At 42.3% G+C, this 25,573-nt stretch overlaps 1 protein-coding gene across 1 annotated transcript in view; it reads right to left on the bottom strand.

Moving 5' to 3' along the window:
* The window catches only part of LOC121184799 (protein unc-13 homolog B-like), a 125,258-nt gene that overhangs the window by 56,536 nt on the left and 43,149 nt on the right, over nt 1-25,573 (bottom strand). The window contains exons 9-10 of the mRNA XM_041042681.1: nt 17,689-17,970; nt 17,356-17,443 (exon numbers count right to left, since the gene is read on the bottom strand). Coding sequence (XP_040898615.1) covers nt 17,356-17,443; nt 17,689-17,970 — 370 coding nt within the window. The remainder of the gene's footprint in view (nt 1-17,355; nt 17,444-17,688; nt 17,971-25,573) is intronic.

Here is a 25,573-nt window from a genome sequence, read left to right as displayed (position 1 = left end):
CCGGGAACGTGCACCAGTATTCCTGAGCGGGTTCCGGTAAGAACACAGATGTGCGCACCCGTAGGCCCCCACCAACAGGACTGAATCATGGCTGAGTGGGACACTGGCCCTGCTGTCACCTTCATTAGCCTAATTCTCCTGCAATGATAAATCCTAATTGATTTATCATCGCCACTCCACCTCCGTCCAATTGCATCAGTCATTTTTCAAGCACACGCTACACTATGTGTATACGCATGTTATCACACACACACACACAGACGTTCAGTATATCATATGCAGAGAGACATAAGCGACCCTCCTTTCCGTTAATCTCACGCACAAACAATTAGGTACAAACACAGGCCACTGGCCAGCTGGTAGGAGGAAATTCAGTTTGCAGAATAAACAGATTGCTATACAAGGTAAAGTGCTCACACTTGAAGGCCCTGATGGGCTCTCAAGCAAAGCTGTAAAAGCAGCCGGGGGGGGGACGCCCTGGCAAGGTGCGTCACCCTCATCCAGCAGCTAACATGCAGTGAGGGATGGAGGGTTGTTAGGAAGCGGAAGGTGTAATCACTTTCCTGAGCAAATTGAATGAGCCGGGCCGGCTCCCTCTCCTTCCACTCAGTCCTTTCCTCCCTGTTTCCTTGAGTGAGCGTCTGCTCCATGAGCCATCGCTGGCCACGCTCCACCGGTAACCCGATGCGAATGACAATGCATGGCCTCCTGAGGCTAATTGATTTAGCTTTCTCTCAGCCGTTTCAGAGATGCCAAGCAATGATGCCGCTTGTTGTCCCTGCCAGTTCAGAAAACCTCTGTTCTGAACAAAAAGCTTTTTTTCTCTTTCAGCTGGTTGTGATAAATTGATGGTTGTGGAGGATGCTGCCTGGAGCTTCAGCTGCTGCTAAGTCAATGTTTAAAACCCATTTCACATGGTATCTCTTCTTTTACTCTTTGTCTTTTTTTTGGTTTTTGCCAACAGTCCCATGAGTTTTGTAGCTGTGTGCTCTAAGCCAAGCAGACATAATGTAGTACAACAACACAGTAACACACATGCCGTTCTACTGTGGTCAGCCGGTGGGAGTCACGTGGAAAGAAACTGCGAAAATCATTGCAAAGCATGTTCGAAAAGAGAAGAAGAAAGCAGCTAACCACTGTAAAGATAAATATAATAAGAAAATCCATCCAACACAGTCGTTAGGTCTCGAGAATACACACAGTAAATTTCGTGCTTTTCATTTTGCTGTTTGTTTACAATAAAACTCCACAGGGCACCTTTAAATATGAGGACTGAAGATCAATGTAGGGCTTTTAAACCTAATCAAGATAAATTAAACATGAAACACAAAGGAGCGTTGAGTTTGAGTGCTGTAACTCCACAGGAAACACTTGGCCCTGTCCCATACTTGATTCTGCTGGTTTATATTATTATATTGTTTATAAATACATATATTTGTAATCACATGTTTATGAATAAATATATATATGTCTTGTTGAGCCACTGTGGATTACACACTATATTACGCTGTAAATCCAATGATTTTCATTAGCTCTTTCATGTTACAGAACACGTGAAGTTGTACTGACTGTTGCCTGGATACTACAGACGGTACTTCTGAGTATCAGCTGTAATATTTCCATCAAACCACACCTCATGCTGCCATTTCTCATCCACTCCTGCCTCATTCTTATTCTCGTTGCCTCTGTCCCTACAGGAAACGGGGCCGTCCCTCCGTCCCTCAACTCATTTAATGTTAAGGTAGCGCTGTACACACTGACCCTTGTTCTCTCTATTTCCTTGCTATATCTGCTTCAAGGCATCCAGCCCATTCATCACCTGTCACGTCTGGACGAAACTAGACATACCCCTGTAAACACAGACACACACACACACAACACACACAACCCTCAACATTTCTTACCAAGCAGAACTTTTATCTCCAGACAAAAAACAAATGTGTCTCTGTAATCACATTTCACGAAGCCTTTCATCAGGCTAATGAAGCTGAACGAAACATGTTGGTGTTCATGTCTATGCTAACGAAAGCTCTTTGTATTTTTTGGGCTGAGAATGTGATTATTGTCAGAAATGTTTGTGGTTTCTTGTTTCCAGTTATTGGTATTAGTATTCCCTCTCTGCTCTGCAGTATCCCCAGTGTTTCCCACATTCAGTCAGCACCTAATGTCCACACCCACCTGTGCACCTGTTCCCAACTATCCAATAAAACTGGATTTTATTTGGGGGATTTCGCCAGTTTAAATTTTGTAGTTTTAAAGTCAGTGTCTTCACAGAATATAATAAAAGCTCATATGAACTTTGGATTTTGTATGTATGGTATGTATCGTAACCTTGAGATTGAACGATTAGGTATAACATGTATGTATTATTATCCATGTAGGCTGTGCTGTGTATATTATGCCATCAATGTGTGTGAGTTTATGTAATGGACACTCTGAAAAGTATAGCCCAACAGGGCTAAAAGAGATTCAAACAAACAAATGAAGCTCCCATCCATGGACCAGAACCATCAGGACGAGCAGAAATAACCATACTATAAACTGTCTTCATTCCCAAATGTCTAAAAGTTCAACTGTTTCTCACAAGTTTAGAAGAACAATTAGAACACAGGCAGGCATAAACTGTTATGTTGAATATTTCTGGATGAGTGTATGCTCATTTGCACATATAAATGTCAATGTGTCCGCTGTGTGAAAGCCTGTGCAGGGTGAACCCAGCCACCTCCACAACCCCTGGCCTGCCCCACCGTTCACACGTAGTTTGATCGACAGCATCCAAATCATTGTGGCCTTTTACCACGTCAGCCGCCCATCATGCATGGCCGCAGACAATTAGTGAGGTCAGTGTTGGTGTGTGAGCTGGAGATAATTTTCATCATCTGTCAGTCAGAGGACCAAATGTAAAACGGGTCAGGACTGAGAGGATTTCAGACGCCAGACAAAAATATTTATTTCTGTCTGCTCCTGCTGTAGACAATCTCTGAATCTGCAATCTTGTCTCTGACTGCACAATGTCATGGTTTAACAGGTGAGGAAAGGAGCACCGTGTGTGAGTCTGGAAAAACTAAAATTAGACCAAATCTGATAAAGATTTCAGATCTGGTTAGGTTAACTACAACTAGAGTAAAACTCACTGTGAGATCCAATAAATCCTTTTTTGTATGTTTTTGTCAGACGACTAAACTACACCAATTATTTACATTAATAGCAGAGAATCAGCAGAGAGTAGATTCAGACTTTGGGTGGTGTGATTATCCAGACCACCAGACCCTTTGTTAGTTAGATGCCATTTAATCTGATCTAATCATACTATGTTCAGAAAACAAACTTAAGTTTGATCACTGACAGATGCTGCGTGAGCTGTTCAGCATCTCACATGAAAAATGCATTTACAGAACCACAAAGACCAAAAAGGGTGATTAAAACCTCCGAATTATTCATATTACACTCACACAGTGGCACCACACAATCCACCGAAGCTCCTGACCAGCAGGTTGAGAAGTAATGTAATGAAACGACGACGAGAAGTTTGACTGAAGCTGCAGACTGGAGCCTCTGAAAACGCCCAGGAGCTCCGAAACCTCGACACGATCACACCCTCCGCACAACACAACGAGTGGGGATCACGACTAATGTACCCACGCACCGAGCTGCTGTGGCGAAGCTGCACAGGATGGAGGGTGAAATAGTTGTTTTTTTTTCTGCTTAAATATTATCTGTAAGCCCAATGCCAAGCCCGATCGGCAGGGGCGGGGAACAAGGAGGCAGAGATACGATATAGTATGCACAAAATGTTCACTCAGGACAGAGAATAAAACGAGAGCCGGAGGGAAAGAGACAGAGGGAAAGGTGCACAGTTACTTTGATTTTGTTTCAGTAGCCTTGGTTAAAAATAGACTTTCTGACATGACGGTGCAACGTGGGAGAGGAGAGGAAATGTGTTTCTTTCTCAGCACTTACTCCAACACTTCAGATCACACACATCACATTCAGATCTTACACCGTAAAGATAAGAGGTTCATCAGGGGGTCTTCGAAGCTCCCAAAGGACCAATTAAGACATTAGAGCTCCTCGCTTGAAGAATATTCCCTGATTTATTACATATGGTTGATCTTTTTATCAACTCAAACCACTAGAGATCCCCCAGCACTTTACTTAAAACAATTAAAAAGCATATAAGTTATATTTTAGTGATATTTCTGTCATGCACTGTCTGATTTCTCCACAAGTGGAAACTTGGGACCTACCTCACGCAGAAAGGAGACGAGCCAAGGTGGGAAAAGAAGAATCAGAGCAAAGTTTGAGAGCAGAATCCAAGCATCCGTCTACAGAGCGTCTACAATCCCCAGTGAACATAAACAGACTGATTGCACCGCTTTACGTCATTTTTGAAGATGGGCAAGACAAAAGGCTTTGAAGTAACGAGCTGGGGAAAACTAATTAACCCTTGCAGCGCGATCCAATTAGCCCCACAATAAATCAGCGAGGAGAGCAGTGGATCAGACATAAATCAAAAAGGAGGAAAACCTGCCAGGTTCTCCTTTGCTTTTATCATGACGGGCGTGTCACTCTCTGTCACTTTCCCTGTATTTCCTGTACTCCTCTCTGTCTTGATCACACCGCTCACTGAGTCGCTTCCCAGCGGTCTATTCACCTCCTGCCTCAGCCTGTACACACAGCACTGTCTCCGCCTCTCCCTTCTCTGATTCACTTCATCCCTCTCTCTCTCTCTCTCTCTCTCTCTCTCTCTCTCTCTCTCTTTCTTTCTTCCTGCCTCCCTCAATTTCTCATCCTCACATCTCCTGATTGATCTTTATTCCTTCCAGGCTTTTCCTTCTGCCCTCCTCCTCCCATTAGCTCCACTGATCGCAGCTTGTTGCACAGCCAACAGTCGCGCCACGTGTTGTGCGCTCACTCTCCCCTCTCTCTTGCCATCTCTCCACCTCGCTCTTCCTTCCTCACCCACCTCTGCTTCTCTCTGCCTCACATAATTTCACTTCTCACACCCTCCAGCGCTCCGACAGCCACACACATGCCACTCGGCCTCAGTACAGTGTGTACATGCCCTCGATGCATCAGATATTTTAAGGACTTTTAATAACTTCAATTAATAACTAGTTTTGTTCATTAAAGATTTGGAAAATTGTAAAAAAGAGCTTGATTTGTCTGATAAAACAAATACTGTAAATTCTCATGTTTGACAATTTGAAGATTGATAGACTTACTCGAGTTTTCTGATCAATGGCAACAAACTATTTTATTTTTCTGGTAATGTAGTTTCAGTGCAGATAATTAGAAAAGTCTGCACTAATGATTAGTTTCATAAGCGATCACTCATATTTTTCTAATTATAAACAGTTGTTTAGTTTGTATTTTGCAACAAAACTTCACAACTGCCCATTACAAGTTCCCAAAGTCAGAACTGATGTCTTCACAGTTACTTAATTTGTGCAACCAGCAGCCCAAAACCTAAAGATATTCCATTTCAGTGATGAAACAGGAAGGAACAGGAAGACAGATGCCAATGAACTTTCTGCTGAGCTGATTGATAACTCGTTTAATCAGCTGTTCGAAGATGAATTACCTCACCACATTAATGTAACTTTACGTTCACTGTTTACTGATTGACTTTGACACCGTATGGAATTGATTTGAAAAATACACGAGAAACGTATGAGAGCTCATAAATGATCATGTATTCCACTTTCTTTACTGTTATGGAAATGTCCTCTTTGAAGCATAAAGGCATTCCCCCCCTTTGTTTTCGCTGAGGCACAAAATGCTTCGGAGCAGTTGGATAGTGAAGTGACTTATGGCTCATTAAAAAGCTATTAGCACAACAGAGCATCAAAGCTAAGGCCGGTGGCTACGCAGCCTTTGGCCCACGAGAAGGCAATCAGCCTTAAAGACGGAGCTCACTGTACTAATGACCTGTATGACGCTGCTGTTCTGAGGGACACGGGAAAAGCATGAAGCAGATTTAACTGCTAACAAAGCACAACTGCTTCATCTATTCACACTCTTTATTTTACATTACCCACTATCCCACTGATCTTAGGCAGTTAAATGAGGGGCTGTCATGTTATAAAACGATTACAATTGGCGACAGAACACACACCTCCACTGCAGGAAAGAGGCAAAATCTCATACAATTAGCACCTCTGCCTCGGTGGCAAAGACAACTTCTTTTGCAAGTGGTGGGTGTTCAAATCGTGCTGCAACCGCGTGGAGAAAGATTCACGAGCAAGAGGCGATAAGATTGTTGTCATTCAACCATTACGAAGGCAAGGCCATGATAAGTCCTCTGTACTGTTCATTCTCTGACTGACCTTTTTTTTTTTTTTTTTAAAGCTGTAGTGTGTGTTTTTATACAAAGGTTTTTATCATGTTCAGTGCTTAGAGGAATAACTTGTGCTGTATATACAGCCGAAGCCCACAAGAGCCTTGAATCACAGGGAAAAAAAACGAAAGCACTGGAAGAGACTGTGCTCACACAGTCAGCACACACACACACTGGAGCTTCATCGGGTGTGTGAATGGATATTATACCTTTTTTTTTCAGCGATTCTTTCAGTCCTTCCAAAGATCTTTAGTTTTCAACAGTTGGAATTTAAAAAAAAAAAAGTACTACAGACTTTGTCACTCAACACGCTCACGCAACTTGGAGGGTAAACCACTAAAATAATAATAATAATACTTCAGTTGTAAAATATTTCACTTTAAATAACAACATAACAAACACACTGTTTTCTCTTCCAACACAAACTAATGCAGTCGGCCTAAACATAAATATGTGAGCTGGAGCATCACAGGGAGGGTGACTGGAAAAAATAAAACAGACAAAAAAAGCTCTGCAACACTCAACAAGTCAGACGACAAATTGGACATCTGGTGCCGCTCTGTTGACAGGGAATGGAAAAGTAATCCTCATTACTGTTTACTTGATTGGATGGTTGACTTTACTGACTGATTAACTTGCAATCTGTTGCACAACAACTTTGAGGACAAGAAAAAAAATCATAGAATGCAAACATTTTGCCCAACGATCAGTATCAGAGCACTGACAAGGTCAAATCCAGCAGAATACACGTTCCATTTTCCGTGTCTCGGCTCTTTCATGATCATCTTACAAAGAGATGAGAACAAAAATCATAACTACAGCCTCTGTACAAAAAGCCGCAAAATGTTCCCTGAGCACAGTCATCTCACTCGCAAAAACTGGTGGTTAGCAGGAGAGGAACCCTTTCATTCACCAGCTGCACAGTCTGTGAACTGCAGAATTTAACAGCCACTTTCATATGGTGAAAAGACAAAAGGCATTTTCAAACAGAAAAGGAAGTGATGGTTATGTGCTACAATGGCTGGCAGAGCAGACAAACCCGACATCCTGCTGTTGACTGGGATTAATTTCACCCCCTGGAGCACAGAAGATGTGATATATGTAATTTCATCACAGACAAGAGAACTGCCCTTCTTACTTTCAGTTTGAAAAGGAATTTATAATTTGAAACACTCTTCAGACTCATCGTAAGCGACACTGAAGTTTCACTTTAATTTTTGCTATTCTTTCCCCCTCTGCTGGTTACATCCTGCGAGTTTCAAAAACTGTGACTGAGCCAGCTGAGAGATGAAGCTGGATAACAGGTGATACATGACAAGGTGTGTGTGTGTGTGTGTGTGTGTGTTTCTTCACCCCCTGTGTTTAAAGCCATGTTCTGTTGCTGTGGTAAACACAAGGCTGACAGTCAGCACAGGGGAAGCTAACTAACAAACATATGATTTAACTCCGGCGTCCTGGAGGGCATAAATGAGGACCCCTGCAATCCCTGCAAGACACACACACACACACACACCGCCCACAAGCCTGATTTCCATGGTGACTTTCAGCCAATGTCACGCAGCGGTGTTAGGGCTCGGATCCCTCTGAGGGGCTGAGTCGTTAGTATGCTGAACAGAGTCGACATCGCTAAAAGATACAGACCAATCCTCCCCTCCGTCTGTCTGTCTACCCATTTATCCTTTCTTCTCCTCTTAATTCCGTTTCTCTTTCTTCTCTAATGTCTCTTCCTCTCTGCTCTCACTCCTTTACTCCAGAGCTCTGTTCTGAATAAAACACCTGAAACACGAGAGCAATAAAACTGTTTTTATCTAGAAATAACTTTTTTCAGTTCATTATTTAACAACATGAATATTTGTTGTGTATTTATCTTTTTATTCATTAAATGTTAATTTCGTATCCCTGCAAAAAAGCAAGAATAAAGTGCAACTGAAGTTAAATCTCCACAATAAAAATGAAAAATAAAATAAAATTCAGGTGTTTTTATGATTAAACATGACTTCCTTCTGAGGCTATTAATGAGTCCAAATCTGTTAATAAGCAGCAGCCTGCTGGTGGTAAAGTTGTCGCAGCCAAACAGAATTTTACTTTTAATTCTCTTAGAGATCCCAAAATTTCCAAAGTACGTTGTACTGAATTTGGGGAAATGTGTACGAAATGAACACAGAGTCTTGATTTGAATATTTCACTAACTGTATGTAAGAATATAAGACCTTCCTCTGAATGATCATGCCTATGATAAAGGAATATAAATAAAAGATGAGAGGAAAAGGTAGAAAATCTTTTTTAAGACAGATGTCGCCCTGTCAAAAGTTAGACCGAGCTCCATGCATGAGGGAGGTGGCTGCTCGATTCCATCCACTTTAAAGGTTCACTCTCTGAGGAGGAAAAGCTCCTCCCACCTCATTATTGATGTTTTGAAATTCAACAGTTCACATCTGAGTGACTGAGATAACAACTTCTCGCCAATAGCAGCCTCAGTAGATCAGAATGCAGTGGAGCTGCACGACTTGCTGGGTGTTTTGTGTTTACGAATCACTGCAATCACAGTCACAGAATATTCATGAACTGCTTAATAAACCGTCTGAATAATATGCCAACAAACTCATTTCTGATGGAGAGTAGCAGCAGCAGCAGCAGTTCATTTCTCTTCCTCTCTGAACTGCGACAGATTCAGCTGCAGAACTAATAAATTAAAAAAAAACATCCTTAAACTTTGCTGAAACTGTTTCACACTTTTTCTGTTTTCTCTTTTCTGAGTCTTTTCCTTTTTTCTCACCATCTTGTCTTCTTTGTGCAACTTTATCTGGACCTCAGGACAGAAGTCTGGGAGGCGGTCGGCTCCCAACATATCCAATTATCTCTGCGCGTCCCCTCTGTCGATACTGCGTTATCACTCAGCCCCGCCCCATTCCATCAGCTCTCCTAGTTTTGTTTTTATTTGTGCTGCTTTCTCTGTGTTTCCCTTGATCTCACTCAATTTCAAGTCTCTCTCTGTTTTTTCTCTCTCCCTCGTGCATGTGATGTGTAAACAAAGCCTTTTATGTAACGTAAAGCCAAATGAACTCGGAGCCGTTGTTCTTTGAACACGTCTGCTGTATAGGCACACACTGATGATTTAACTGTGAAAACAGGGAGAAGGACACAAAGCGGTGTGTGTTTGTGTGTCTATAAGGCTGTCGCCAAGCAAGGCCTTTCATGTTAAGCTTACATTAGGTTTCTCTGCACTGGCGAGTCATAAAAATCTCCAGTAACTCCAAAGATGCAGGAAGAGAAAACAAGAGGCTTAAAAACATCAAATGAAAACAGGACTTTAGAAATATTGAGGACAAGAGTCTGAATTCTCCAAACACAATCCCATCCAAAAATATTTTTTTGTCAAGCCATGAACCAAACTCTGCAATCTTCAGGGTTAAAAAAAAAAATCACAGAAATGTTCAGATCAGTTATGAAGCCTATTGTTTATACGAATGATACGAATGATTAAAATGATTTGTGATTAAATTCTGTTTTTAAAATCCAACTTTCATCTGGAGTTTTGTGTTATTGCTCTGATTGTTTAAATACTGTTAGATTTCCAGACTTTCTTTTCTTTTATTCATTAAAAAAAAAAAAAAAAATTAAACCACATAAAATGAAGCTCTTGCAGTTGCTGCCAGTGTGACAACATTGCCATGAGAATAAAGTACCAACATCAGCTCCACAGGTTCTGAGTCTACTTTTGAAAGTAGGTTCGTCTTGTGACTGAACCCACAGAGGAGTTGTGGACTCGTGTGAGTTACAGCATCTCCTCCTGCTCTTCACGTCCTCCCTCTGCTCTCCTTTCCACTCCTCGTCTTCTCATTTCCCTCCCCACAGTCCTTTCTGGCTGCCCCTCCCGTCCTCTGATGCTTATTTTGATGTCTGCCTGGTTCATGCAGCGGTCTCATCTCTTGCAGCCTTTCTATAGTCGCAATGCAAATACGAATGTGTGTGTGTGTGACACTGAAGTATTTCCGAGGACAAGGTGTGAGTTACATACATACACAACAATTCCCCCAAACTAAAAGACAAAATAAGTTGTCTGTGTTGTTCTGTGTTAAACGTACCTAAAACATGTGACTGTAGATGTAGACTAAACGCCTTCGCTACCACTTTGCTTTGCTGTGCATGTAAGTCAGACAGGATCCAGTTATCTTAACAGCCAGTCATTTATAGTCATATACAGCGTATTGATCTGCAGTGTTCTGCAGTATGAAAATCATCCCTAAAAGCTGCGTATCACATTGCCCTGGTTGGGATCTCCCTTTCCTGGGAGATTAGAGAACCTGAATTGTGACTTTAGCCTTCACTGAAGATAAGATACACACTCGACTGCCCTGTATGCTGGTGGCACAGACTCTTTGTTGTTCTGTCAACACACAGAACCATAACATACTGATTTTGCCATTTGTGAAAAAGAATCTTGACTCTAATGTTATAAAGTTTTTTTTTCTCCTGACTCTGACACAACAATCTCACGCCTGTTAATGTTAATGGTTTTGTTGTGTGTCCGTTTTCATAGAACAGGACTGCAGAGAATCTCCTAAGCTGAAGTGTAATTACTTCTTCTGTTAGATTTCATGCTATTTACTGTGAGGCTGAGGATAAAATGCGTTACCGCATACGTTAGGAAAACCATGGCTAGTTTATCCTCCACCGTCTGAAACTCACACAGTAAAATACTGTCTTTTATATGTTTTAATTTTAGGGTAAAAAAATCCCTGTTTTAGGTCCTTGAAAAAGGTTAATAGTGACAAGGTTTTCATAAGATGGAAAACAACCTCCATTTACAGAGGAGCTTGTAATCCTTTAATTGAGGTTAAAGCATAAAAACCATCCACATGTTAACTGTTCATCTGAATAGAACTTCTTTCAGAGGTTCAGCTGCAAACTGGGTCAACGTTTCAAATCATTTGAACGCAGAAGCACAGAAACTCAGAGGAAAACCAGAAACAAAAGCTCATTAAGCACAAAGATATTTTACAGAGGATCCTTGCAACTGGCCTTAAAAAGTAAACGACCTCTCAGGAACCTTTCAGCCCTTCAGCCTTCCTCTGCTGAAAGAGCTCCTTCATTTACAATTCATGATGGTAAGTAAAGGGTTTTCTTTCAAGCCGATGAAGGTACATTTGTAAGGTGTTCATTGCCAGTGTTTGAACAAAGCAAAGCTAAATTTCTCTAATTTAACACGGCTCTGTGTTTTCATAAAATGAGAGTGAAACTTGGCTGTTACGTGATCACACAGATTAAAAACACAGAGTCTGTTATTCCTGTGACAGTTAAGGGTCAGGCAAAGATTCTCTCAAGGTTTCTATGAAGAGGACCTAATGGACATTTAAATGCTTTGAAGTACTGGTCGAAAGACAACACTGCAGCCGCAGACAGGAATCAACACACTGTGGAGAGTGATTCTTCAGTCACAGTCCGCCCCATCGTCCTGCACACGCTGCTTTAACTGATCATCAGCTCTGTAAGTCGCACTTTTTCAAATCAACTTTTTTAAAAGATGTCTGACACTTTGGGAAACACACATAGATGAGAAGATCCATACCACATAGTTTATAAAAAAAAAAAAAAAATCTGAGCGTATGTGTGTGTGTGTGTGCACCTCTAAGGCTCACTAATTAACACATTTTTTCTCACTCATTTAATCCGCCCATGAACAGAAATGTAAAAATTGCCATGTGGTGGTTTTCCAGGGAGTTACGTACTGCAGCTATTTCTTGGCGACCAGCGGTGGCAAACAGATGGACGGTTTATTGGCGATGGCTTGATTTCACACCGGTTCACTGCTCAGCGAAGACACCAGGTCTCACTGACGAAGCAGCACAAACTACAAGCTTTCCACAGTTTGATCAAATGTTTGACTCCAGGTGCAGAGTAACTTTAAAGAACTATGAAACCATGGATCCTAAATGTGCAGCTGCGGTAGAACAGAAGAAAGGATGACAACGAGGAGTCCTGCTCTGTCACTCGTTACATAAAACTTCTTAAAAGCACAGAGACAACCTGCATTGTTAACATTTGTTGATTCAGAAGCAGTGAGCCCACACACCAGGGCATGATAATACTCTGTCTTGGATTTTGAAGCCTCCCTTCATCTCTTTCCTTCACTACGTCCCTTTCCGGGCTCGCTGTGCAGTGGTAATGTTCATGTTAATGACTCTGTCTTCAGACAGCTTTTTGTTGCCGTGAGGAGAGAAGAAGCGACACTGCCCTGCTTTTTGGGTCATGCTTAATGTCCCTCCGTTGCCTCCTCTTTCTCCACTCACATTTAAATCGCTCCAGTTCTGTCACGCATGTGAACTAGAACCTTTCCTCAGACAAATGAGCTTTTTTTAAAGGAAATGAAACTGCAGGGTAAATCAAACAGACGGAGGTTCTCATCTGTATCTCCACTCCTGTGGTCATTCAGTTCTCTGGTTTGTCCAGAGTTTCAATTTAATGAAGTCCGGTTTAAATGGTCTCTGGTTAAATTCACAGATTGGATTGAATTGAACTGCACTTGAATTGTGAACATACTTCAACTAATGGCTGCGTCATGCCCTACACTATCTTGCCTGATGGATCTACAGGCCATGTCACAAAAACTTTCACATAATAACAGGGGAAGTCATCAAATAAGATATTTTTGGGGCCGTAAAGATCATGTCTGTAAAAGTTCGGACGACAAAAATCAAAGCCAGTCTTTCTAAAGGAAGTACATTCAATTCTGCGGCACGTGGTCTGTCCAGTGCCCGTGTCCAGAGCAAACGCAGAGAGTAGTGAGTCCTTCATGTGGCACAGTCCGTCCTCTACCTCAGGTTGTTGTTAAAGGCTAATGATAACATCAATCTTGTTTGCCAGGCAGTGGGCAAAAACAGCTATTTCTTTATCAGTCCTGTTACACTCCACTATAATTACTCTGCACCTTTGTTAAATTAAACTCAAACAGTTCACTAGAAGTGTAGAATTTACAATCAGAGCCTCGGCAGACAGGTCTGTCGTTGCCACAACAACCAAAGTTTCTACTAAGTTTAGGTTATTTAGCAGCTGTCATCTGAAATGAGAAAATTTCAGCTAAAACTGTTTTTTTTTTGGAACATAACACTTTTGTTCTTATTTCTGTTTCTGTCACTTTTGTGCCTCAGCTTCAGTCGTGTTAAGGAGATAAAATTATAAATTATAAACCAGAAATGACTGGGGAGCAGAATAGTAGTTGTACTATCAAAAGTAATTGTTTGGAGCAGGGAATGCATCATATATTCACACTTCCTGCTTAAAAAAAAAACCAAACTGACTGTGACAAAAAAATCAGATCAGATTAAATGAGATGTAAAAATTGTTGTTTGTTTTTTTTTAGTTTTCACTCACTGCATTACAGTGGAGCCACTGATGATATGTGCTGTGCAACAAACACGTCTACTACCCAAATATTTGACAACACTGAAAAATTCTCTGGCATGCAAAGCTGCGGCATCTGTCAAAGATACGATTTGTCTTCCAACAGGCTGGTTTTGTGAGAAAGCAGCACATGAACACTTTATTTACTCTTATTAGCACAGCGCGATTAAAGCTACCAAAAACACTACAACACCGATCGTCCTCAGATCATCAACAAAATCTGAAAAATCACGTGATCCTTTCAGATCAACCAACATCATCTAAATCAAACTGAAGATCACAAAAAGCAGCAGGATAAGCAGCGACAGGACTCACAGTAATTCCACACACAGCTTGTGGTTTGTAAAGTCAACATGAAGCTTAACTTTGACACAGTATAGATATAGTTTATGTAGCATGCACTATTTCAGCAGTGATGGCGCCTTATTCATAAACATATGTAAGGTTGTGTTACCATAGAAATGTGACAGCGTTGCCATGGTACAATGCCGGCTACAGAGACAAAAAGACTATTTTCGTCTTTATGGGCATAACCGCTGACCAGTGACAAACCTGGATTCATCTTCCTCCTTCCGAACGTCAATAACACTGGCTGTTATGTTCATTTTTTCTGGATGTCATCTTAAAACAACACCAGCAACAATACACAACCTTGTAATGATTGATACCTACACACTGAGGAAAGGCACACTCATCATTCCTCGTGCTGAATTTTTCTTTTTCGATTGCAGTTAGATCTTTAGCCCTGCTGCAGAAAAGCGAAGTGATTTCTGAAAAGATTTCAGCAAAGATACGGACATGTTTTCCTACCTTTTCAGGCAGCAAATTAAAAATGATGGAAAGCACTAATGCTGAGTGCATCTCAATAAAGATTGATACTGGACCAGGGTAAGAGAGTCCAGGATAGATAGAAATATGTATGGGTCGTGTTAAGGATGGCAAACTGGTTTATTAAAAGACAGACTGTATATTGATAAAAAGTCGGCTGTGAGTCTGGAAAGTCAGCGAAACAAAGTGACTTCAAATTAGCGATAGTCACAGGGGACAGTGATAACTTTCACAAACATGACAAGGATTTCAAACGTCAGAGTAACATTGGGCTGTTTCACTTAACCAAACCTGGTTTACTGAATACAAATTTGAAAACTGCTAAATCCTATTTTAGGCCTGAGGAATCCGCCCTGTTCAAAATAAAGCATTTTAACATATAAAAGAATAATCACAGAAATGTAATTTTTCTTGTTTGCTGCTCAAAAAGGAGATTTTTGGAGGAGGAAGCAAAAAATAACGGTATGCAGGTAGAAAGCAGATGCTGGTCCTGGTTCACATTTTCTGGACAGATATGCACAAAGGCAACATTCAACTTACCGAACATATCTAAAATAAGCTCTATGATAATTGGCTCCTGGAACAAAGTGTGAAGATGAAACAGTGAGTGGGTCAGAGATCAGTGCATTTGGAGGAAACCTTTTCTATGGTGTATTTTATAACTATGCACTGGTTTGGTGATTTGAAGGCACTGATGTGAACACTGGCTAAATTTTGTTGAAGTGAGTGCTTTCATTGTTCCAACAGCATCTCAATGACCATATTCTAACATGTATTTTGGACGTGTTTCACAATGAAATGCAGTGATTCAAATGCTGTTGAAGCAGCAGTTAAATTCTTTTTTTGTTCCCGTCTCATCTTCTCTCTGATAATAGATCATTGCTGTTCTCTCATATCAAACAAGACCCTGACCTAAAATATCACTTTAATAAGCTACACACACACACACATACACACACACACACACACACACACAGAGAAAACCTCCAAACTGCACTCCTGAGAGTTCACCCTAATGAGCATCAAACAGCAGAGCACTTGTGTAATTGGTTGTGAAAGGTGAGTGATCTGCTGTGCCTTCCTCTCTGGGTCTTGGACAAGATCAAAGGTGGCATTTAAAGAAATGATCTGTTGCTGATAAGCAGCTTGGGACCCGGCTGAACTAATTATTCTCTCAGATCTGGGCTGAAGTGGCCTGCAGCAGCTGCACAGGAGGCATCCTCACCTGTACGGTGTCGGTACAGAGCAGCCTAACCAAACAGCAGTGATACATGTGACTGAAAACTAGATTCAGGTCCAAAAAAAAAAAGAACAAAAAACCTCCAGAGCTCCTTCTTTATTCTTCACACTGTCATGTATGATGTGTGTGATGTGTCATGTGTGTTCTTGACCCATCGCCTTGAAAACATCTGCTCTCAGAGCAGCCACTTGTCCGCTGCGGCCTGATACTCGCCTCTTGAGAAGCCTTGTTTAGAAAGAGGGATGGGGTTCATGGCAGACAGCCCACCAGCTTTATTGTTTAAGCAGACAGAGAGTCGTACTTGGCAGCTGAGTCATAAATAATTTAAAATTATTATTGTCCCTGTAGGGAATTTCTTTTTTCACTCAGCCCCCTGCTGGTTAGGTCAGACTACAGGGTCAGTGACTCAACAACAGGGAGTCAGTATCTTGCTCAAGGACACTTCAGCAGGGCAGAGGCTTGTCTATGCGAGGCCATGCACCCACTTGCCTCTCCATTAATCTGTGGCTCAACCGAATTAAGCTTGTGGCATTTATCAGTCCATTTTTCCACGTCAGCAATCCCATAACCGCCAGCAACAGATTTAATTCCTCACACTGCTTCATTTGTTTCCTTCTACTCGTCGAAAAACAAACAGATGCTTAGAAACCCATCTCACAGGTTTTAATTTTAAATAAAAATGTGACATGCGAGTGGATTTCAAGAGTCCAAGGAAAACACAAAGACATAGGTCTGGGCTCAAAGAGAGACAAGAGACGCGAGCAGGTGGAGACAGGGTAACTCTTTGTGACATGAGGAAAATTTAGACACAACAATGGCTTCATGCAGACAACCACAAAGTTTCAGTGATTAGAAATCATCACACAATAAGATATTCAAAATGACACAAAAATTAAAAAAAAAAGAACAAAGTAGAAAAGAAAATCGAACAGATAACACCACAGCTGACCGTAACCCACCCTCAGGTGGTTGGCACTTTAATCGGAGGAATCGTTATAACTCGCAGTACCATATCTTGGAACTAAAAACTTTCTGTAACAGCAGAGTGATAGCCACATCTGAAGGAACCCGCGCTGAAAGGGAGTTTTCCAGATCAAAGCAGAAATTCTTAAGGAGCACAAAATTGGTGCAAATTGCTGTAGCATGACTGGAAACTCAACCAACCCATAAGGGAAAAGAGGTAGAGACAGTATCATTTCATAAGAGAGAGAGAGAGAGAGAGAGAGAGAGAGAGAGAGAGAGAGAGAGAGAGAGAGAGAGAGAGAGAGAGAGAGAGAGAGAGAGAGAGAGAAGCAGCAGTGTTCATGTGTCTGTGGATCTGAATCGATGTACAGGATTTTACTGATTGGACTCGATTTTCTTGTGAACTCACGGACTGGACCTCCATGTTTAATAAATACAGTGTGGTAATATTTAAAAGCTTTATTGATATTTGTAATGTAATTGTGTGTGTGTGTGTGTGTGTGTAAGAAAGAGATAGAGACCAAGAGAAAGCAGTTGAGTGCTGGGGGTGGGGCAGAGAGAGAGAGAGAGTGAGTCTTCCTACCTCAAGGAGATGTACTCTCACTTTGTTGTATGCTTTTAGCCATCGAACTCTGGATGGGGAGCAGGGTGGAGGACCATCATCGAAGAAGCTGAGAAAGATCAAGCAAAGAGATCAATAGGTTCAAAGGGAAAAGTTTCAAGAAGATGGCAGACATAAAAATCTATATCAAAATTAGCTTCTAGTGCCAGCGAGTGTGCAATCTCTCACTGTCGTCCCTCTAGCTAACTCTAAAGATTGTGTTAACTGCAATACATAAACAAATTTACATATTGTTTTTAAAATGACTTGTCACCCTTAAAAATTCAAATCTAGACGTCTACATTCTTTACACACCAGATTTCAGACTTAGTCTTGTTGTCATAGTTGTCCAAGATCGGCTTGGGCAGGATCACCGAAGAGTCCTTCAAATCTTTGTTGGAACCAGGCTCTGGTAGTGGATGCTGCTCTTTCTCAACCTCGTCCTCATCCCATGTAGATGGCTGGCTAACGAGAGGGGGGTGAGGGCCGCCGGGGGGACAGGGCTCAGGATCTTGGCGCTCCTCAAGTTCAGAGCTGAGCTGAGAGCTGTCCGGGCTGAGGTTGCCCGACGAATCGAACCGGCTGCTGTCCGGTGGACTATAGGAGAATGAGACTGTGATTTAGAATACTGTGGGGATGTGGGAAACCAACATGTAACTAATTAACTTCTATGTACAATCAATTTAATTGTACTGAAATTCAGAACTTAAGTCAGTATTTTATTTATGTGAAAAATGCATTTTTTCTACTTTGATTCAGAAAAGAACAATTTATACTTTGAATAGAGGAAACTTGACTCAATTACTAAAACAAGAACCGGGGTAAACTAAGGGTAAAAGGAAACTTATCATCATCAGATTCAAAGAGGAAGTCGGCACAACACAAGGAAAAGCGACAGAGGTAAGGTAAGCTGGTTGAAACTGAATGCAGGTTTCTACAACAATCATGTTAAGAGAGGACTGGCAGGAGGATCTACTAATGTGTGGACCATACAATGCCAAATGCACATTATTCAGAATTATTCAACCTTTTAATGACATTGAAACCAAAAAGGTTGAAAAAAAAAACTCTGTTAGAGCTGTGGTGATGCTTAACCTGGCTGATGATGGGTGGGAATAATGTATGGGTGCTGGGTGACTGAAACTGCTAATGAGAAAAGTGGCCTCATGCCTTGACTGGTATGATTTACTTGGTCTTGGGTGTAGGCCAAATTACTTCTCACTATTTTTTTTTTTTTTATCCCGGTGTCCAGCCTGCCTCCGTGGTGTGCACTGCCACACTATCATAAATCTATCAGAGTTTGATTCATATAAACAAATTGGCTGAGGCTTGGAGAATAATTCAGAGAACTGCAGGGGGACAGAGAAAGGAGGGGTTTTATACATGCCTCACAAGTGAAAAGCTAATAAATAACAGCCATTGGTTTCTTCATTCATTGCACTTCCATCACTGTCAGGGAAGCTATTACTTAGGTGCTCTATGTAGAAAATAGCACCAGTGCATTTACACGTGGTAGTGAGTAGTTTTCATCATGAAACTTACAATGTCAGATATTTACTAAATGGTTTGTATTTAGAGCTGTGTACAGGATATACAGTATATTCTAAATGAGAAATTAATTTCCTGGGACTAAATGTCTAAATCTGAGAATTTGCTTGGGTTAACTTGTGCGATGGGAAAAGGGAAAAATATGACGACTACAGAACTACTGACATCAAATGCTGTCCAAATAAAAATGGGAAAAGAAGAGCAGGAAAAGGTGTCTACATTTGTCCACAATAACATGATAAATGAACAGTGGCATTTATCATGCAAATTGCACTAGCCTTTTCGCAGCTTCCTTTGTCAACAGGTCCTTTGGTTTCTCTGAGCCCAAATCTGCATGCATGGTGTCAGATGTGTCAACTTCACTCTTATCTACCTCACACGGTGTGATCTTTAACTGGGGTTTATCCAAACCATCTGTTAGGGAAACTGAGAGAGAAGGGAGGCCAGATTGTGGTGACTGTGCTAAGGTGTCGCAGCTTCCTGTTTTTGAAGTTGGTCCTTCTGTATCACTGGCATCTGCACTTTCAGTTTCTCCAGAACCTGGGGAAAGTTTCTCAGACTCTGGCTCGCAGACGTCATCTGTAGGTTTTGGACTTTGAGGTTGAGGTTGGGCTGTGACCACGGGAAGGGTGGATTCTGGTTTGGGAGGCTCAGAGCTCCCAAACATTGAGCCAAGTTTCATGCCAAAGACAGATGAAGCAGATGACGGTTCTTCCTTTCCTGTTGGCTTTTCATCCTGGAAAATACCAGCTGAAAGACTTTTAAAACCAGAAAAGAGACCACCATCTGTCTGCTGTGGCTGTGGTGCCTTTGCACCAGTGGCTGAAGATGGAGTAGTGGAGAAAAGGGATCCAATAGATGATGTACCTTCAGCAGCTGCAGACATAAAACCAAATTTAGGGGCAGTCAGACCTGGTATTTCAAATATGCCTTTGGTTTCAGGAGCTGGGGGTGGTTCATTTTTGTCAGGCACTGCAGAAGCTGGTTCCTGTAAATGCTCAGCGGTCTCATCATCCTCTGCTTTTTTCTCAAGGAAATCAGTTTTCGTGGTGGATTCAGTCACAGAACTTTCTTCTTCCTCTGTTTTGTCTGTTCGTTCTGCCTCCTCCACTAACCCTTTTTCGGGGTCCTCAGTGTTTTTATCATGTCCATCTCCAGATGAAGGTGTTCTTTCTGTATCTGTCTTTTCAGTGCTCTCAGAGACTGTTACGTTTGCAATAGTGTCTCTGTGTCCAGACTCTGCGCCAGACTGTTGAGGTTCCTCAGCTTTTGTTGTCTCAGGTCCTTTGAATATACCAAATAGGTCACTGGTAAGGGATTCTGTGGCAATGCTACTTGGAAGGCCAAAAAAGCTTTTCTGTTGCTGCTGCTGCTGCTGCTGTTGTTGTTGTTGTGGCTGACGAGGAGAAGGTGATGATCCAAAAAATGAACCAGGTGAACTTGAAAAAAATCCACCAACAGTTGGTGGTTTACTTGGGGCATTTGGGGTAGAAAACATAGACATAAAGCCAGAAAATGGAGCTTGTTCTGGGGGTTTCTGTGGTCCTGGCTGCCTTGGTCCAGCCATTCTTGGTCCAGCCATTCTTGGCCCTCCCATTCGTGGCCCTCCCATCCTTGGTGCTCCCATCCTTTGTCCTGGTGGGCCAGGTGGCCTGGCCATGCCTGGCCTGGGCTGTTGCTGTGGTAATGGACTAGCAGGTTCCAATGATGGATCTTTCACAGGCCCCACAGCTTGAGATGTCGTGATTTCTGGTGAGCTGGTAACATCAGTGTTTCCTTTATCTGTTGATGAGACTACTGTAATGGAACTGCTTTCAGAAGGTTTCTCTAATCCATGTGCAGGTTCTGAAACAGCCTCCCCAAGCTGTAATTTTGCCTCAGATGGTTCCTTTGCAGTCTCATCAGATTTGGCTTTCAGGTCTTCTTCAACAGATTTTTCTGATTCTGACACTGCAGTCTCTGCACCCACCACGGATTCTGCAGTAGGTTTCTCTGTAACTGCTGTCACTGAATCAAGTACAGTTGCCTCTTCAGTAGACTTTTCTACATATGCAACAGCTGCTTGTTCATCACCAACAACCTTTAAAGGTTCCTCATTTAATTTGTCCAAATCAGTAACTGCTGTTTTTTCTTCATGAGAAACATTCAAAGGCTCCTCATATGATTTTTCCATATCTGCAACAGCTGCTTCTTCTCCACTACCAGCTTTCTTTGGCTCCTCAGTTTGTATTTCTGCCTCTGGAGTAGTGATCTCTCCTTCATTAACATCTTTCACTTGTTCCACTCTTATAATATCCGATCTTGTGCTTTTGTCAACATCATCTGTAACATTTTCTGGCATCTGAATATCATCACCTTTTTCTGATGGGCTTATGATGGCAGTTAAGTCAGTATCATCACCTGTGCTCTTATTTTTGAAAGTATCTGTTTCTGATTCAGCATCTTCTCTTTCAGCACCTAGTGTATCTTTCATTTCTTTACCCTCTTTTTGGATCTCTGACTGTTCCTCACTTTCAGGTTTTGCAGCCTGTTCGTCCAGTAGTGTCTCTTTCTCTACTGGTAATTCTTTACTAGTCTCATTGGGTGCATCTGTGACAGAAGTTTCAACCACAACTGAGGCATTTTTATCACAAGAAAGCTGTTGTTGCATTGTGTCCCCCTCTAGATGTGGATCTGTTAGGGTAATGGAATTTTCAGTGGTACTTAAAGCAACGTCTGAGGTTGAATCTTGAACATCCTGGCATGCCTGTTCTACTTGGAGTTTCCCCTTAACTGATGATGAAGAAAGAGGCTCAGATGATACATTTTCCATTGCCTCAACATGATCCTTTGCTTCTTCTGAAAAATCTGGTGGTTTCACTTGTTCCAAGACAATCTCCTCCTTCACAGGAGCAACTGTTTCTGGCTCTGTTTTGGTTTCCTCCAAGAAAGACATTCCAAATAGACCAAACCCAGTTTTAGATTTGTTACCATCAGAATTCCCACCAAGTGAAAACACAGAGGAAGCTTTGAACACACCCTCTGATTCAGGCTGTTTAGAAGCTGTAGGATGCGCTTCTGATGCTTGCTGGTTTTGTCCACCAAACATAGAGAACAGTCCTTTTCCTGAGGGCTCTGAACCTCTAGGTCCTGGTGGTGTAACTGTTGGCCCTGGTGTAGGTATTCTAGGCCCAGTTTGGGACTGGGCACCAAGACCCCCAAACTTGGAAAACAACCCTGCACCAGAGGTATCTTTGTTTGTAGTAGAACCTGGGAGGATGCCACCAAATAATGAAGATCCAGTGGAAGGTCCTCTTGGTGTGGCACTACCGCCAGGATGACCTCTGGGACTGGGTGGTTGCTGAGGTGCAGATGCACCAAACATGGAAAACAGACCTTTGGCTGGAGGTTCTTTGGGTGGAGGACCTCTAGGCCGCACACCTCCAACGGTTGGACCTCTAGGGCCAAGTGGTGGCTGACTACTAGATCCACCAAACATAGAGAATATGCCTTTTCCCTGGGGCTCTTGTGGGGTTGACGGAGGTGGTTCTTTGGATCCAGATGAAGATGGGGCATTTGACCCACCAAACATTGAAAGTAATCCTGTGCCAGGAGTGTCTTTGGTAGATGAGCCAGGAAGAATCCCACCAAGTATTGACAATCCAGTTTGGGAGGGCGTCTGCTGTGGGGTTGCACTGGAGCCACTAAACACAGAAAATAAGCCTTTTCCTGCCTGCTCATTAGGATGTTCACCCACAGGCTGATCAACCTTGACATCAAAACTATCCTCCTTGGAGGTCATGATTTCCTCTGTGGGAGGTTTGGCAAGGCTGGGCTCAGGGGCAGATTTGGTGTCATCTCCTTCAGTTTTGTCCTGAAGCTGCGGGACTCCTCCAGGTGATTTTACATCTGACGTTGAAGATACTTCTGTCTGTGACAACGTATCAAGAGACTGAACGTCTGAAGATGATACAACATCTGAAGATGTGCTTTCATTCTTGTTGCCTAACTCTTCAAGAGTTTTAGCACTTTCTGGTGGTGCAAGCACTGAAGTTGTGTCTTCAACCTGGCAGGCCAGGTCAGTGAGAGGCTTAACTACTTCCACTGGTGTTTCGTCTGAAGCTGTTAATTTTCTGTCCTTGGAAGATGGCTCAAGTGGTGACTCACAAACCTTGGTGGTCTCTGGTTTTACTTCAACTTCTGAGAGGGCAGCTTCTGTGGTTGAGCTTTCCTTGGTCAGGATGTTCTGCAAGTCATGTTCATCTGTATGCTTCCAATCTGCTGTAGTCAGTGTAGGCGACATCTCTGGTGAGCAGGTCTTCACCTGATCCGATTCAGTGGATGCCTCTGTGGTCTTGATTTCTGTAGCCGTAGCATCCTCAGACATACCAGACTGTGCAACAATATCAGCAGATAAAGATTCCTTACAGTCTGGTGGTGTTACTGCAATGGGAGCAATGGAAGCAATGGATGTCTCTGTGGTCTTGATTTCTGTAGCAGTAGCATCCTCAAACATACCAGACTGTGCAACAACATGAGCAGATAGAAATTCTTTACAGTCTTCAATGGGAACAATGGAAGCAATGGGAGTTGGTGATTCTGAAGCAGCACCAACGTCTGGTACTTCTGAAGAAGTACTAACTTCTGGCAGTTCAGGCTTGCTATCTTCGTTGAGCTCACGCTCATTTGTCTCTTCTTCTGGTGAACTTGCTGCTGAGACAAAAATATGGGGCAGTCTAACATAAGGTTTTTGCTCTGTATCAACAGGGGGTGCTTCTGAGGAATTAATGCCAATGTAGATTGACCTTGGATGGCTAATTCTTCCATGTGATGTGTTAGCAGAAGGGACCTCACCAAATCCAGTACTGGCACTGACCGATTCTGTGGATATAGTTTGTTTGGTTTCCTCTGTACTTTGCTGCTTTAACATGTCTGATTCAGATACAGCCATGTTATCTGTGGTGGCCTCTTTGGTAACTGTCTTAGATGCAAACTCTGACAATGTTTCTGAAATTTCTTCTGAACTGCCTTTACTTAGGATTCCTTCAGGACGTGGTTTAGCTGGTGAAGATTCAGGAGGGGGCAATTCTTTGCCTGGTGTCTCCCTTACAGGTGTTTCCTCTTGCTGATAATCTTGAGAAATAGATGTAAACTTCAAACCACAGACTGGTGACTCCTTGGAGGGAGAGGCCACAGGAGATATCACTGGGGATGTCTGAGGGCTCACACCACTCAAAATTGAATCTTTTTCACTGTATTGTGATTCAGGCATTAGTGATGATGCTTGAGTTAACCGTGTCTGCAGGGCTGCAGACTGAGCTAGCTCACCTCCAACTGTAACTGGGCTAGAGTCAGTGAAGGATTTCATTTGTGTAGTTGGAGATTTCAGAGGGCTTTTCCTGCTTGACATATCATTATCTTCATTGTGTAATTCAGAATAAGAGTCATTTTGGTCACTAACGAGAGCTGGGGTACAAGGCAGGGAACTTGGCTCAACATGCATTTGTGGCCCTAAAACAACAGAGGTAGATGGGAAAGTTGCCTCTTCAACACCAGCTGAAACACGGCTAACAGCAGTAGTCTGTGTTGGAGTAATCTGCGTCCTCTGGTCCATAGATTTTGACACAGTTTGATTGTGGTGGGGGATGAAAGCAACTGGTTCTGTACTGACAGAGGCAGAGGATTGTGATCCCAAACCACTAAATAATGAAATCAAACCCTTGACAGATGTTGATCCTACTGGTGTTGAAGATACCTCTGGTCCTTTCATTTTTGCTTCAATGCCCTGATTCAGATAACTACTCTCTGCCTGTTTTATAGGCACTGGGTCATGTTTTGTGGTGGGTAGTGTTGTAAGTGCACTGGCCGCTGATTCACTTTGATTTGAAGCCACAGGACTTGAGGGTATAGTTGGTCCATGATATTGCTCAACAGTGACAGTGCATTGGCCCGGATCAGGTTGTTTATAAAGTGGAAGAGGTTCTTTTGTATCGGTAGGTGCAGTACTTAGCATAGGTTGTATAGCCAAGGATCGCAGCGAAGGAGCATGTGTTTGTTGAATAATCGAAACAGGCAGTGGCTGAATTTTTGAGGACTGTGAGGTAGGAACAGTTTGGTATCTACCATATAGTTGATGAGTAGAAAAAGGGGGTAATGACTCTCCATTACTTGTCATTGCTCCAGATTCTGATGAACTTTCCTCAATGCTCCCATAGCTGTCCACGGTTGGCTGCTTGATAAGAATTTTGGGTCTCGACGTCATGTCATGCTGAGCATTTGTATCTTGTCTTTGCAACTTTGGAGGCTTTGTTTGAGACCTAACAGGTCCTGGTGAGGTCCTGCCAATTTCCAAACCAGATTGCTGGTATTGCTGCTGTGGGACTGAATGTTGTGTTTGCAACTGAGGTACGTTTGGAGGCAAATGATCAGGCTTCCAGGATTCAACATGTACATTACTGACATGTTGATATGAACTGCTGTCCTGCTTAGCCTGGACAGCAAAATTTTGAGGAGGTTGCATTTTGCTTTGAATAGGTATCAAAGAAGAAACTGAAGTATTCACTGGTGCAGAGTTCAGTCCTGTTCCCGTCTGCCTTCCAGAATTTATTCCAGGTTGGGTGATGGCTTGTTTATCAACAGTATATCCCCTATATTGTAATGACTTTTGAGTTTG

This window comes from Toxotes jaculatrix, chromosome 7 (assembly GCF_017976425.1).
Source record: "Toxotes jaculatrix isolate fToxJac2 chromosome 7, fToxJac2.pri, whole genome shotgun sequence".
Classification (NCBI taxonomy): Eukaryota; Metazoa; Chordata; class Actinopteri; family Toxotidae; genus Toxotes; species Toxotes jaculatrix.
Note: the sequence above shows the minus strand (reverse complement) of the source record. Positions and strands in the feature narration are given on the sequence as shown.